At 66.7% G+C, this 13,558-nt stretch overlaps 1 protein-coding gene across 2 annotated transcripts; it reads left to right on the top strand.

Moving 5' to 3' along the window:
• Positions 1-5,851: 5,851 nt before the first annotated feature.
• ENO3 (enolase 3) lies at positions 5,852-13,267 on the top strand. 2 transcript variants are annotated; one of them, XM_065569306.1, is made up of 12 exons: positions 5,852-6,038; positions 7,593-7,679; positions 7,895-7,990; positions 9,222-9,280; positions 9,687-9,756; positions 9,913-10,046; positions 10,306-10,528; positions 11,288-11,485; positions 11,782-11,983; positions 12,377-12,485; positions 12,566-12,624; positions 13,007-13,267. In XM_065569306.1, exons 1-12 carry the CDS (start codon positions 5,852-5,854, stop codon positions 13,074-13,076), a joined length of 1,494 nt encoding a protein of 497 aa, XP_065425378.1. In that variant the 3' UTR covers positions 13,077-13,267. The 2 variants fall into 2 exon arrangements, with proteins under 2 accessions (XP_065425378.1, XP_065425379.1); XM_065569307.1 differs by lacking the exon at positions 5,852-6,038 and adding an exon at positions 7,226-7,289.
• Positions 13,268-13,558: the final 291 nt, after the last annotated feature.

Here is a 13,558-nt window from a genome sequence, read left to right on the forward strand (position 1 = left end):
CCATGCACCCCTTAAGGGGTCCCCTCTTTAAAGCATCCCTCTTTCCCTCATATACTCCCCAGTGGTTCCCTTTGTAATTCACCCCCATTTCCCCTCTTGCCTCCCCTGGGGGGTCCCCTTTTCACCCTGCCCCATCCCCCTTTTCCATCCCCTCTTTGCACCCCCTTTCCCCCATGCACCCCCAATGGGGTCCACCGTCTTTAATGCACCCCCTGTTTCCCCTCATGCTCTGCCAGGGGTCCCCTTTTCACCCTGCACCTTTCCCGCTCATGCGCACCCCTAGGGTCCCCTGTTTGCACCCCCTTTCTTCTCATGCACCCACTAAGGGTCCCCGTTCAAAACTGTGCCCCCCCCAAGGGGTCCCCTTTTTTAATGCACCTCCCTTTCCTCCTATGCCTGCCCAAGAGCCCCTCCATCTCATTCAATCCCTCCCCTCATCCTACCCCCCATCCCCACAGCAATCGGGGCACTCCCCTCAGCGCATATGGGTCTGACCCCCCCCAAGATGCAGTTCCCCGAGGCATGCAGGGAAACTCACCTGTGCCCCCTCCCACATGCACACATCCTACATGTCAACATGTGTGTGCACAAGAACACACACAAGCTGCGTGCCCAGAGCCCGAGGAACCCTGGTAGAGCTCACGTGTTTGGGGGCACAGGCAAAGCACAGCCATGCATGGACACGTATGAACATGCACACACCATTACACGGAGTCTCCCCCCTCCCCTCCCACCCCACACGCATGCACAAGAACACGGGCCTAGGCAGCAGCGTGCAAACGCCTGGCATGTGCTGTACCCAGGTGCCAACCGTGCCAAAGCACACATGCATGTCAGCGTGTGTTGAATACACGCGTGTGGACATACATGTGAAACACCACCCCCCACCGCTGACATGCTAACACATGTGTGACTCCGCCCCTCCCCCCCATGTCCAATCACACACAGCAGGCCACACAGCTCGCAAAACAGGCGGGGAAACCCCCGCCAGAGACGCGGGCTCCCATTGGCCCGTCCCGGCGCCTGCGTCAGAGGCCGGGCGGGACTATTTGGCGGAGGGATACAGTCTGCAAAACTTTTCCCTCCTTCTTCTTCGGCCCAACTTTTTCCTAGGTGGGAGGGGCGGAGAGTCTCACTTCCTGTCTGGGGGGGGAAGGGGATGGGTCGGCCCAATCAGGGCGCTCCAGGCCCCTTGCAATGGGGCCAGAGCCCTATGCGACCCCAACACCCCACAACCCCATGCTGTCCCCCTCCACCCTAGCCCAGTGCTACCAAGATGCAGCCACTTCTGGGGCGGGGCGGCCGGTTACCCAGGGACCCCTTGGCCGGCACTGAGATGCAGCCACCTCTGGGGCGGGGCGGCCGGTTACCCGGGGACCCCTCGCCTGGCCCTGAGACGCCCCCGCCTCTGGGGCGGGGGCAGCTGGTTACCCGGGGACCCCTCGCCCGGCCCTCAGACGCGCCCGCCTCTGGGGAGGGGCGGCCAGTTACCCAGGGACCCCTCGCCTGGCCCTGAGACGCCCCCGCCTCTGGGGCGGGGCGGCCGGTTAGCCGGGGACCCCTTGCCCGGCGCTGAGACGTGCCCGCCTCTGGGGCGGGGCGGCCGGTTACCCGGGGACCCCTCACCCGGCGCTGAGATGCGCCCACCTCTGGGGCGGGGCGGCCGGTTACCCGGGGACCCCTTGCCCGGCACTGAGACGCGCCCACCTCTGGGGCGGGGTGGCCGGTTACCCGGGGACCCCTCGCCCGGCGCTGAGATGCGCCCACCTCTGGGGTGGGGCGGGCCGGTTACCCGGGGACCCCTCGCCCGGTGCTGAGATGTGTCCACCTCTGGGGCGGGGCGGCCGGTTCCCCAGGGACCCCTTGCCCGGCACTGAGACGCGCCCACCTCTGGGGTGGGGCGGCCGGTTCCCCAGGGACCCCTCGCCCGGTGCTGAGGTGCGCCCACCTCTGGGGCGGGGCCGCCGGTTCCAGGGCCCCTGGGCCATGCTCTGGAGTTCTCAGCCAGGGAGATACAAGCTCAGTATCCCCTGAGCTCCTTATCTTATCAGTGGGCCAATTAGATTAGTCATCCTGAGCCCTGCCTGATTAGCTTTCCCGATAAGCATTTTATGCCCCCAGCCCTTTCTGCTGCGGGGGGGGGGGGAGGCCGCTGCGGCCGGACCAGCCATTACACTGGGGCGTCTGCCTCAGGGCCCCCTCCTGGGGGGCAGTAAAACCAGCCCCCGAGATTTGTGGATTCCTTGAGACCTGATAGGAAAGTCAGAGCTCGGGGGGGGGGGGGGTTAGAGCAGGGGGGCCTGGGAGCCAGAACTCCTGGGTTCTCTCCCCGGCTCTGGGAGGGGAGTGGGGGCTGGTGGGTTAGAGCAGGAGGGGCTGGGAGCCAGGACTCCTGGGTTCTCTCCCCGGCTCTGGGAGGGGAGTGGGGGCTGGTGGGTTAGAGCAGGGGGGCCTGGGAGCCAGAACTCCTGGGTTCTCTCCCCGGCTCTGGGAGGGGAGTGGGGGCTGGTAGGTTAGAGCAGGAGGGGCTGGGAGCCAGGACTCCTGGGTTCTCTCCCCGGCTCTGGGAGGGGAGTGGGGGCTGGTGGGTTAGAGCAGGGGGGGCTGGGAGCCAGGACTCCTGGGTTCTCTCCCTGGCTCTGGGAGGGGAGTGGGGGCTGGTGGGTTAGAGCAGGGGGGGCTGGGAGCCAGGACTCCTGGGTTCTCTCCCCGGCTCTGGGAGGGGAGTGGGGGCTGGTGGGGAAGGGGTGGGTGTCCCTGATGCCTAGAGCATGTGACAGGGGGGTGGCGTTCATCCCTTCTCCCCCACCCCCGGTCCTACACCACTCCCCGGGCCAGGGCCTCTGCCTCCTGCCCCTAACTCTGGGCCCCCAGGGATTCTGGGGGGGGCCCCCCCAGGATTTTGTGGCGACATAAGTAATGGGGCAGGAGCGGGAAGGCGTCGAGGGCACCGCAGGGCAACCAGCGCTGACGGGTCCCTGACTCGCTGGCTGGGGAACTAAGGGTCTCATCACCTGGGGAATGGGGCAGGGGAGCCTCTCGGGGAGCTGCCCAGGGATTCGGGCCCCGGGGCCGGTCAGGCAGCGAGAGCCCCGGCAGCCCCACTGCAGAAGTGTCCTTAGGAAACCACTTCCCCCCTCCACAGCTCAGCCTGGCTGCTCTGGGAGGCTCTAGTGAGTCAGAGCAGGGGGGGCTGGGGGCCAGGACTCCTGGGTTCTCTCCCCCGGCTCTGGGAGGGGAGTGGGGGCTGGTGGGTTAGAGCAGGGGGGGGGAGGAGCCAGGACGCCTGGGTTCTCTCCCTGGCTCTGGGTGGGGAGTAGGGGCTGGTGGTTAGAGCAGGGGGGGGGGGCTGGGAGCCAGGACTCCTGGGTTCTCGCCCTGGCGCTGGGAGCAGGGTGGGGGCTGGTGGGTCAGAGCAGGGGAGGCTGGGAGCCAGGACTCCTGGGTTCTCTCCCCGGCGCTGGGAGCGGGGTGGGGGCTGGTGGGTCAGAGCAGTGGGGGCTGGGAGCCAGGACTCCTGGGTTCCCTCCCGGCTCTGGGAGGGGAGGAGGCGGGGGGACTGGGAGCCAGGACTCCTGGGTTCTCTCCCCAGCGCTGGGAACAGGTAATTATCCCCTTTCGAGTTTTCCCAGGACTCTGGGCTTCGCTTCCTGATTGGTGTCACCAGGGCCTGTGCATTTGCAAGGACTGAGGGTTCATTTGAAAGCAGCTGCCTCTGTAGTCCCGCACCCCCCCAGGGAAGCACGGGGGCCAGCGCTGACTGCCCGGGGAGAGCCCCCCCTCCACCTTTACTCTTGGCAACCTGGGTGCTCCCATCCAGACCTGGAGTCACACACGCCCTGTCCACACCGCTGAGCCAGTTGGCAGCCCAGCCTGGTGCAATTGTGGGAACCAGCGGGGGCCCAGCCAGGCCGTCAGGGGCTCAGGGCACCCCACTCCAGGCTACGGGCCCCACCCCCAGCATTGCATGGGGCGGGGCTGGGGGCATTCCCAGAGCCTGAGTCACCTGGAAATGGGAGCAGGATACAAACAGACGGGCCGGAGCCAGCCAGTCCCCGCCCTGGGGCCGGGTGGGAGCCGGTGCCCCCTAGAGGGGACAGGCCCTGCCCCATTCCCCGCCCCCCTGAGCCAGCCAGTCCCTGCCCTGGGGCCGGGTGGGAGCCGGTGCCCCCTAGAGGGGACAGGCCCTGCCCCATTCCCTGCCCCCCTGAGCCAGCCAGTCCCTGCCCTGGGGCCGGGGGGGAGCCGGCACCCCCTAGAGGGGACAGGCCCCTGCCCCATTCCCTGCCCCCCTGAGCCAGCCAGTCCCTGCCCTGGGGCCGGGTGGGAGCCGGTGCCCCCTCCCTGCCCCCCTGAGCCAGCCAGTCCCTGCCCCAGCATTAAGGAATTAATTTTGCCCGGGAATAATGCTTCTATCCTAAAAAGAAGAAGGTGGATTTCCAGACATGGCCACTAGGCAGCGCCCCTGCTCCTGAAAGCCGGCTGGGGCGGATACACATTGCAGATATTCAGTTAAATGGGCCCCAGGCCTGTGGTGGAAGAGAACCCAGGAGTCCTGGCTCCCAGCCCGCCCTGCTCTAACCCACCAGCCCCCACTCCCCTCCCAGAGACGGGGAGAGAACCCAGGAGTCCTGGCTCCCAGCCACCCCTGCTCTAACCCACCAGCCCCCACTCCCCTCCCAGAGACGGGGAGAGAACCCAGGAGTCCTGGCTCCCAGCCCCCCCGTTCTAACCCACCAAACAGGGCAGCGTGATGCATTCAGGGCGCAGGTTCTCAGTGGGGCTGGTGCTTATGGATGGAGACCCCTGGACCTCTGCATCCCAGCAGCCGGGACGGGGACCTTCCCACACGCGTTATGTGAGGAGAGGGTCTCAGGTTGCCTTGTCCTTTCCCCGCTGCTTGGAATGGGCGCCCTGGAGCTCTGACCTTTAGCGAACTCGCCGGGGGGCTAAATATAGGGCTGGAGAGAAAGTCCAAAGGGCCCCGGCTGTCTGGAGAGGTGGGGTGGGGGTGGGGATCCCCTTGCCCCCATAGGAGTGAGCAACGGGGAAAGACCAGCCCCTTGGTGGGGGGCTGGGTCATGCGAGGCCCCATGGCCCATTCCTGCCCCCCGAACCAGTCAGTCCCTGCCCTGGTGGGAGCTGGCGCCCCCTAGAGGGGCCAGGCTGTGGGGTTCTGGCAGCTGCCCCAGTGGGCACCAAGGGGTGTGTAGGGCAGAGCGGATGTGCGGATGATGAGGGTCAAATCCCACCTGCTTCCTTGTCCGCACCAGGCCCCCGTCTCCCGCCCCTCGCTGACCCACAGAATCTTGCCATGGTCGGCCAGGTACAGGGCGACCCCCGTCCCCACCCCACTGCCCCACAAGGGAACCTTCCTGAGGGACCCATAGCTAATAACCTGTCACACAACGGGGGGGGGGGGGGGAGAGAGTCCCCAAATGACCCAGTGCCTGATTCTCTCCCCGGCTCTGGGAGGGGAGTGGGGGCTGGTGGTTAGAGCAGGGGGAAGCGGAAGCCAGGACTCCTGGGTTCTCTCCCCGGCTCTGGGAGGGGAGTGGGGGCTGGTGGGTTAGAGCAGGGGGGCTGGGAGCCAGGACTCCTGGGTTCTCCCCCTGGCTCTGGGATGGGGGGTGGGGACTGGTGGGTTAGAGCAGTTGGGGCTGGGAGCCAGGACTCCTGGGTTCTCTCCCCGGCTCTGGGAGGGGAGTGGGGGCTGGTGGGTTAGAGCAGCGGGGCTGTGAGCCAGGACTCCTGGGTTCTCCCCCCGGCTCTGGCGTGTGTGGGGGGGTGCTGTGCGTGAGGGACGCACGTGGGGGATTGTTCACGCGATTGCATATTTGTGCAGGTGCCAATGGCCCGTCTGGGGGTTGGTCTGTCCCCACACAGGCAGGGCACTTACAGACAGTCCCTAACTGGCCTGGGTGGGCGGAGGATGCCCGGGACCTCGGGTATAAAAGGGAGAGGGCAGCCACCACCTGGGCACTGTCAGCTGCCACCCCACCCCCGACAGCCACCGACCGGAGAGGAGACCCAATCAAGTGAGGGCCAGGGCCAGGGTCATCTACTTTGGTCTATTTCCCCTTTGGAGGGTCGGGAGTGAGGGGCACCGGCAGAGCTGGGGGGGGGCAGGGCTGGGCTGGCAGGGGCTGCGGGTCGGGAGTGAGGGGCACCGGCAGAGCTGGGGGGCAGGGCTGGGCTGGCAGGGGCTGCGGGTCGGGAGTGAGGGGCACCGGCAGAGCTGGGGGTGGGGGCAGGGCCGGACTGGCAGGGGCTGCGGGTCGGGAGTGAGGGGCACCGGCAGAGCTGGGGGGGCAGGGCTGGGCTGGCAGGGGCTGCGGGTTGGGAGTGAGGGGCACCGGCAGAGCTGGGGGAGGGCAGGGCCGGGCTGGCAGGGGCTGCGGGTCGGGAGTGAGGGGCACCGGCAGAGCTGGGGGTGGGGGCAGGGCCGGACTGGCAGGGGCTGCGGGTCGGGAGTGAGGGGCACCGGCAGAGCTGGGGGGGCAGGGCTGGGCTGGCAGGGGCTGCGGGTTGGGAGTGAGGGGCACCGGCAGAGCTGGGGGAGGGCAGGGCTGGGCTGGCAGGGGCTGCGGGTCGGGAGTGAGGGGCACCGGCAGAGCTGGGGGGGCAGGGCTGGGCTGGCAGGGGGCTGCGGGTCGGGAGTGAGGGGCACCGGCAGAGCTGGGGGGGGGGGGCGGGCTGGCAGGGGCTGCGGGTCGGGAGTGAGGGGCACCGGCAGAGCTGGGGGGGGCAGGGCTGGGCTGGCAGGGGCTGTGGGTCGGGAGTGAGGGGCACCGGCAGAGCTGGGGGGCAGGGCTGGGCTAGCAGGGGCTGCGTATCGGGAGTGAGGGGCACCGGCAGAGCTGGGGGGGGGGGCAGGGCTGGGCTGGCAGGGGCTGCGGGTCGGGAGTGAGGGGCACCGGCAGAGCTGGGGGGGGCTGGGGGGGGCAGGGCTGGGCTGGCAGGGGCTGCGGGTCGGGAGTGAGGGGCACCGGCAGGGCTGGTGGGGGGCAGGGCTGGGCTAGCAGGGGCTGCGGGTGGGGAGTGAGGGGCACCGGCAGGGCTGGGGGGGGCAGGGCTGGGCTGGCAGGGGCTGCGGGTCGGGAGTGAGGGGCACCGGCAGAGCTGGGGGGGGCAGGCCTGGGCTAGCAGGGGGCTGCGGGTCGGGAGTGAGGGGCACCGGCAGAGCTGGGGGTCAGGGAGGCCTGGGCCTGTCCCTGTCCGGGCCCCAGCTGCAGGCTATCAGGGGATGGGGTGACCTCTTCCTCCAGTGGCCAGCCCTCCGGGTGTGCGTGAGTCTATTTTTAAACCTGGCAGCTGCCCAGGGTGTGTGTGCGTGGAGGTGTGAATGTTAAAGGGGTTGGACATGATTTGGATTGGATAGAGGGCCCGGGGTGAGTGGGGATGGGAGCCAGGACTCCTGGGTTCTCTCCCCGGCTCTGGGAGGGGAGTTGGGGCTGGTGGGTTAGAGCAGGGGGGCTGGGAGCCAGGACTCCTGGGTTCTCTCCCCCGCTCTGGGAGGGGGTGTCTGTGTATGAGGGGGACAAGCCTTGGGCAGGTGCTGTTTCGAGCCCCCTCTTTTTTTCTCCCGCCAGCCATGTCCATCCAGAAGATCTACGCCCGCGAGATCCTGGACTCCCGTGGGAACCCCACGGTCGAGGTGGATCTGCACACGGCCAAGGGTGCGTGGGGGGGGGCAGGGCAGGGTTTGGTTTGGGTGGGGGGGAGGGCTGGGGTGTGGAGGCGGGGGGTTCCCATGGGGACCGGGTGGTTTATCGCAAGGCTGGGGTTCAGGGGGATCCCTAGGCAAGATGGGAGGGGGGCTGGCAGGGGTCAGGCTCTCCCAGCTGTCGGGGGAGCCCCAGGGTAATTACTTCCCCTGCTTTCCCCCCTCCAGGTCGTTTCCGGGCCGCCGTCCCCAGTGGTGCCTCCACTGGCATCTATGAGGCTCTGGAGCTGCGGGACGGGGACAAGTCCCGATACCTGGGCAAAGGTGAGGGGCTGTCAGGGGAGGGGGCTGACGCTAACCGGGGGTGGGAAGGTTTATCCCTCCCTCCCCACAGACTTCACCCTTCCGCCCTCCATCCCCACACACCCCTCCCTCCATCCACAGCCAGGGCTGGGCTAGTTCACGGTGCTGCCGCGTGCTGGACAAATGCCCAGAAGTGATAAAAACCTTGATCCCATATTGGTGCACGGGGGGGGGGTGGGGGGGCGTTTCCAGTCATCCCAGCAGGAGTTGTGGACACAAGCCCTGGGAGAGGCCCATGGATTCAGGGATGGGTTTCTGGACTTGTTCATAGGGTTGGCTGAGAGGTTGGTTGGTTGGTTGGTAGGGTTGGGTGAGAGGTTAATTGGCTGGTTGACTGGTTTGTTGGCTGGACATGAGGTTGATTGGCTGGTTGGTTGGTAGGGTTGTCTGGTTGGCCGTGAGGTTGATTGGCTAGTTGTTGATAGGGTTGGCTGAGAGGTTGATTGATTGACTGGTTTGTTTGCTGGCCGTGAGGTTGATTGGCTGGTTGGTTGGTAGGGTTGGCTGGTTGGCTGTGAGGTTGGTTGGTTGGTAGGGTTGGGTGAGAGGTTAATTGCCTGGTTGACTGGTTTGTTGGCTGGCCGTGAGGTTCATTGGCTAGTTGATTGGTAGGGTTGGCTGGTTGGCCGTGAGGTTGATTGGCTGGTTGGTTGGTAGGGTTGGCTGGTTGGCCGTGAGGTTGATTGGCTGGTTGGTTGGTAGGGTTGGCTGGTTGGCCGTGAGGTTGATTGGCTGGTTGGTTGGTAGGGTTGGCTGGTTGGCCGTGAGGTTGATTGGCTGGTTGGTTGGTAGGGTTGGCTGGTTGTCCGTGAGGTTGATTGGCTGGTTGGTTGGTAGGGTTGGCTGGTTGTCCGTGAGGTTGATTGGCTGGTTGGTTGGTAGCCTTGACTGAGAGCTTCATTGGCTGGTTGGCTGAGAGGTTACTGGTTGGTTGGGTTGACCGGTTCATTCATTGGTTGACTGGTTTCATTGCCTGGTTGGCTCATTGGCTGGTTAAACGTGCTGGGTGGTGCACTCTTGGGGTTTTTTTTAGTGAATTAATTGAAATAAAGCTCCTGATCTAAAATGAACTCCCAGGACACCTCATGGGAACCTGAGCTTGTCCACATGCCCATGGCCCAGTGCCCAGCTCGGACGGGTGGGGGGCAGTAGAGACCAGCCGGGTACCACATCTCTGTTCTTCTCCCCCCAGGGGTCCTGAAGGCTGTTGAGCACATCAATAAAACCATTGCGCCGGCCCTCCTGGAGAAGGTAATGACCCCCTGCTCATGCCTGTAGGGGGCGCTCATGTATTGGGGGTCTGGGCAGTACATGGGCATGGAGGGGTACTTGGCTATGGGGGGTGCTAGAGGGTACTTGGCTATGGGGGGATGCCCAGAGGGCATGGGAGTACCTAGGGAGGGCGTATCTGGGTATTAGAGGGAGGCCCAGGAGTGGGGTTAGCTGGGGGAGGGAGCTAGATATGTTGCAGGGGGTCCCTGGGTAGAATAGGCTGGCTGTGTATAGGGTGGTGTCTGGGGGGCTGGTGCCTGGCAAAGTATGGAGAAGGGGGGGGCGCAGCGGTGTGAGGTGTCCTAGATGGAGGGGGGGGATGTGGGGGGCAGCTACTCATGGTGCCTGTGTGACGCCTCACCCCCATTGTCCCCCCGCACCTCAGAAACTCAGTGTGGTGGAGCAGGAGAAAATCGACAAATTCATGATTGACCTGGACGGGACAGAGAACAAATGTGAGTGAGAGACATCGCCACCGACCCTCTGGCCCCTTCCCCGCCAGCTCTTTCCACAAACTGCTCCCCACCCCTTTCCCGCCCCCTGCTGATCCCTCCCCATTACCTGACTGTAGGGTGTGTGTGGGGGCTAATCCCGTTTGTCTCCCCCCCCAGCCAAGTTTGGGGCCAACGCCATCCTGGGGGTGTCTCTGGCAGTGTGCAAGGCCGGGGCCGCGGAAAAGGGGGTGCCCCTCTACCGCCACATCGCCGACCTGGCTGGCAATGCAGAGCTCATCCTGCCTGTCCCGGTGAGAGCCCCCGGATGCCAGGGTTCCTCTGGAAGGGAATTGGGTCTGATGGGTTAGAGCAGGGGGTCTGGGAGCCAGGACACCTGGGTTCTCTCCCTGCTCTGGTAGGGGAGTGGGGGCTGGGGGGTTAGAGAAAGGGGGGCTGGGAGCCAGGACTCCTGGGTTCTCTCCCCGGCTCTGGTAGGGGAGTGGGGGCTGGAGCAAGGGGGGCTGGGAGCCAGGACACCTGGGTTCTATGCTGACCCCCACCCCCTGGCAGGCGTTCAACGTGATCAACGGGGGCTCACATGCGGGGAACAAGCTGGCCATGCAGGAGTTCATGATCCTGCCGGTGGGGGCGGCCAGTTTCAAGGAGGCCATGCGCATCGGGGCCGAGGTCTACCACAACCTGAAGGCCGTCATCAAGGCCAAGTATGGCAAGGACGCCACCAATGTGGGGGACGAGGGCGGCTTCGCCCCCAACATCCTGGAGAACAATGAAGGTACCGGATGCCTGGGTTCTCTCCCCGGCTCTGGGAGGGGAGTGGGGGCTGGAGGGTTAGAGCAGGGGAGCCAGGACTCCTGGGTTCTCTCCCAGTGCACTCCCTGGCTGCAGATTGACAGGAAGAGGGTAGCAGCTACTTTATAGGGCTGCGGTTGGGTTTTAGCCTCATCCCCCAATTCCCTCGTCAAATGTCGCAGCCATAATTAGTGCAGCTGCTCGTAACCCGAGCCGCAGCAAGCACACCGAGCGTTGCTGAGCCAGGAAAGGTCACGGCCTGCTGGGGTCTCCTGCGTTCACAGGGACCCCTCGCCCGGCGCTGAGACGCGCCCACCTCTGGGGCGGGGCGGCCGGTTCCCCAGGGACCCCTCGCCTGGCACTGAGATGCGCCCACCTCTGGGGCGGGGCGGCCGGTTCCCCAGGGACCCCTCGCCCGGCGCTGAGACGCGCCCACCTCTGGGGCGGGGCGGCCGGTTACCCAGGGACCCCTCGCCCGGCGCTGAGATGCGCCCACCTCTGGGGCGGTGCGGCCAGTTCCCCAGGGACCCCTCGCCCGGCGCTGAGACGCGCCCACCTCTGGGGCGGGGCGGCCGGTTCCCCAGGGACCCCTCGCCCGGCGCCGAGACGCGCCCACCTCTGGGGCGGGGCGGCCAGTTATACAGGGACCCCTCGCCTGGCATTGAGATGCAGCCACTTCTGGGGCAGGGCACCGCACCCGTGCCTCTAGGGCTGATCCGTGGCGTGCTCTCCTCCTCCCCAGCACTGGAGCTGCTGAAGTCAGCCATCGAGAAGGCCGGGTACCCCGACAAGGTGGTGATCGGGATGGATGTCGCCGCCTCCGAATTCTTCCGCAGCGGGAAATACGACCTGGACTTCAAATCCCCCGACGACCCTGCGCGTCACATCAGCGGGGAGAAGCTGGGCGAGCTCTACCAGAGCTTCATCAAGAATTACCCCGGTGAGGGGCCTGTCCCGGCTCCCACCCGGCCCCAGGGCGGGCACTGGCTGGCTCAGGGGGGCGGGGAATGGGGCAGGGGGCTGTCCCCTTTGGCGGGCGCCGGCTCCCCCCCGGCCCCAGGGCAGGGACTGGCTGGCTCAGGGGGGTGGGGAATGGGGCAGGGGCCTGTCCCCTCTGGGGGGCGCCAGCTCCCATCCAGCCCCAGGGCAGGGACTGGCTGGCTCAGGGGAGTGGGGAATGGGCAGGGGCCTGTCCCCTCTAGGGGCGCTGGGGCTCACCATGTCCCTGCCCCCCAGTGGTGTCCATCGAGGACCCCTTTGACCAGGACGACTGGGAGACGTGGCAGAAGTTCCTGACCCAGGTGCCCATCCAGATCGTGGGGGACGACCTGACGGTGACAAACCCCAAGCGCATCCAGAAGGCCGTGGAGCTGAAAGCCTGCAACTGCCTCCTGCTCAAAGTCAACCAGATCGGCTCCGTCACCGAGTCCATCCAGGCGTGAGCAACCGCCGTTCAACTCAACCCGGGGCTGGGAACCAGGACTCCTGGGTTCTCTCCTGGCTCTGGGAGGGGAGCGGGGGCTGGTGGGTCAGAGCAGCGGGGGCTGGGAGCCAGGACTCCTGGGTTCTCTCCCCGGCTCGGGGAGGTGAGTGGGGACTGGTGGGTTCGAGCAGGGGGGGCTGGGAGCCAGGACTCCTGGGTTCTCTCCCTGGCTCTGGGAGGGGAGTGGGGCTGGTGGGTTAGAGCAGCGGGGGCTGGGAGCCAGGACTCCTGGGTTTTCTCTCTGTGAGGTAGCACATGGCAGGAGGGTTTCAGTCGGGGGGGGGGGGTAAGATTTGGATTACCCCCCCCTGCACAGCTGCACTCACGGACCCTCCGGTTCCCTTCCAGGTGCAAACTAGCCCAGAGCAGCGGCTGGGGGGTGATGGTCAGTCACCGTTCCGGGGAGACTGAAGACACCTTCATCGCCGACCTGGTGGTGGGGCTGTGCACCGGGCAGGTGAGCAGCGGCGGGGGGCTGCACCCCCTTCCCCCTGCACACCCCACAGCCCTTAACCCTGGTTCTGCCTCTCCCCACAGATCAAGACTGGGGCCCCCTGCCGATCCGAGCGCCTGGCTAAATACAATCAGCTGATGAGGTAATGGGGCAGGGGCCTGTCCCCTCTAGGGGGCGCTGGCTCCCCCCCGGCCCCAGGGCGGGCACTGGCTGGCTCAGGGGGGCGGGGAATGGGGCAGGGGGCTGTCCCCTCTAGGGGCGCCGGCTCCCCCCCGGCCCCAGGGCAGGGACTGGCTGGCTCAGGCGGGCGGGGAATGGGGCAGGGGCCTGTCCCCTCTAGGGGGCGCTGGCTCCCACCCGGCCCTAGGGCGGGGACTGGCTGGTTCAGGGGGGCGGGGAATGGGGCAGGGGCCTGTCCCCTCTGGGGGGCGCTGGCTCCCACCCGGCCCCAGGGCGGGCACTGGCTGGCTCAGGGGGGCGGGGAATAGAAGATGGGGCTCACCCCCCGCCTTGTCTCCCCCCAGGATCGAGGAGGCGCTGGGCGACAAAGCTCACTTTGCCGGACGCAAGTTCAGGAACCCCCTGGCCAAGTGAGCCCCTCGGCCGCCCCCGCAGCGTCAGCACAGCCCTGCCCTGGAGGGACGGGGCGGGGCCTGGACCCTCAGTCCCGGGGCTCCCCCCAGGGCAGCGCGATGTGACCAGCGAGCACCGGCGACACTTGCTCCAGCCCCATCTTCCCACGGTGTGTGCGGGGGCCACTTCTGAATAAAGGCACCTGGGACACAGCGGCTGGGTGTGGTTCTTTCCCAGGGGCCCGGACGCCTGGGTTCAGTCCCAGCTCATGGGGGGCTGCTGGGTCAGAGCAGGGGGGCTGGGAGCCAGGACTCCTGGGTTCTCTCCCTGGCTCTGGGAGAGGAGTGGGGGCGGGTGGTTTAGAGCAGGGGGGGCTGGGAGCCAGGACTCCTGGGTTCTCTCCCCGGCTCTGGGAGGGGAAGGGGATGCAAGGGGGGAGTGACAGAGGAGTTCTGTCCCCCCCAAACGGGAGCAGTGGAGGCCGTGGGGGGGATCAGGGAGTG

This window comes from Chrysemys picta, chromosome 16 (assembly GCF_011386835.1).
Source record: "Chrysemys picta bellii isolate R12L10 chromosome 16, ASM1138683v2, whole genome shotgun sequence".
Lineage (NCBI taxonomy): Eukaryota > Metazoa > Chordata > Testudines > Emydidae > Chrysemys > Chrysemys picta.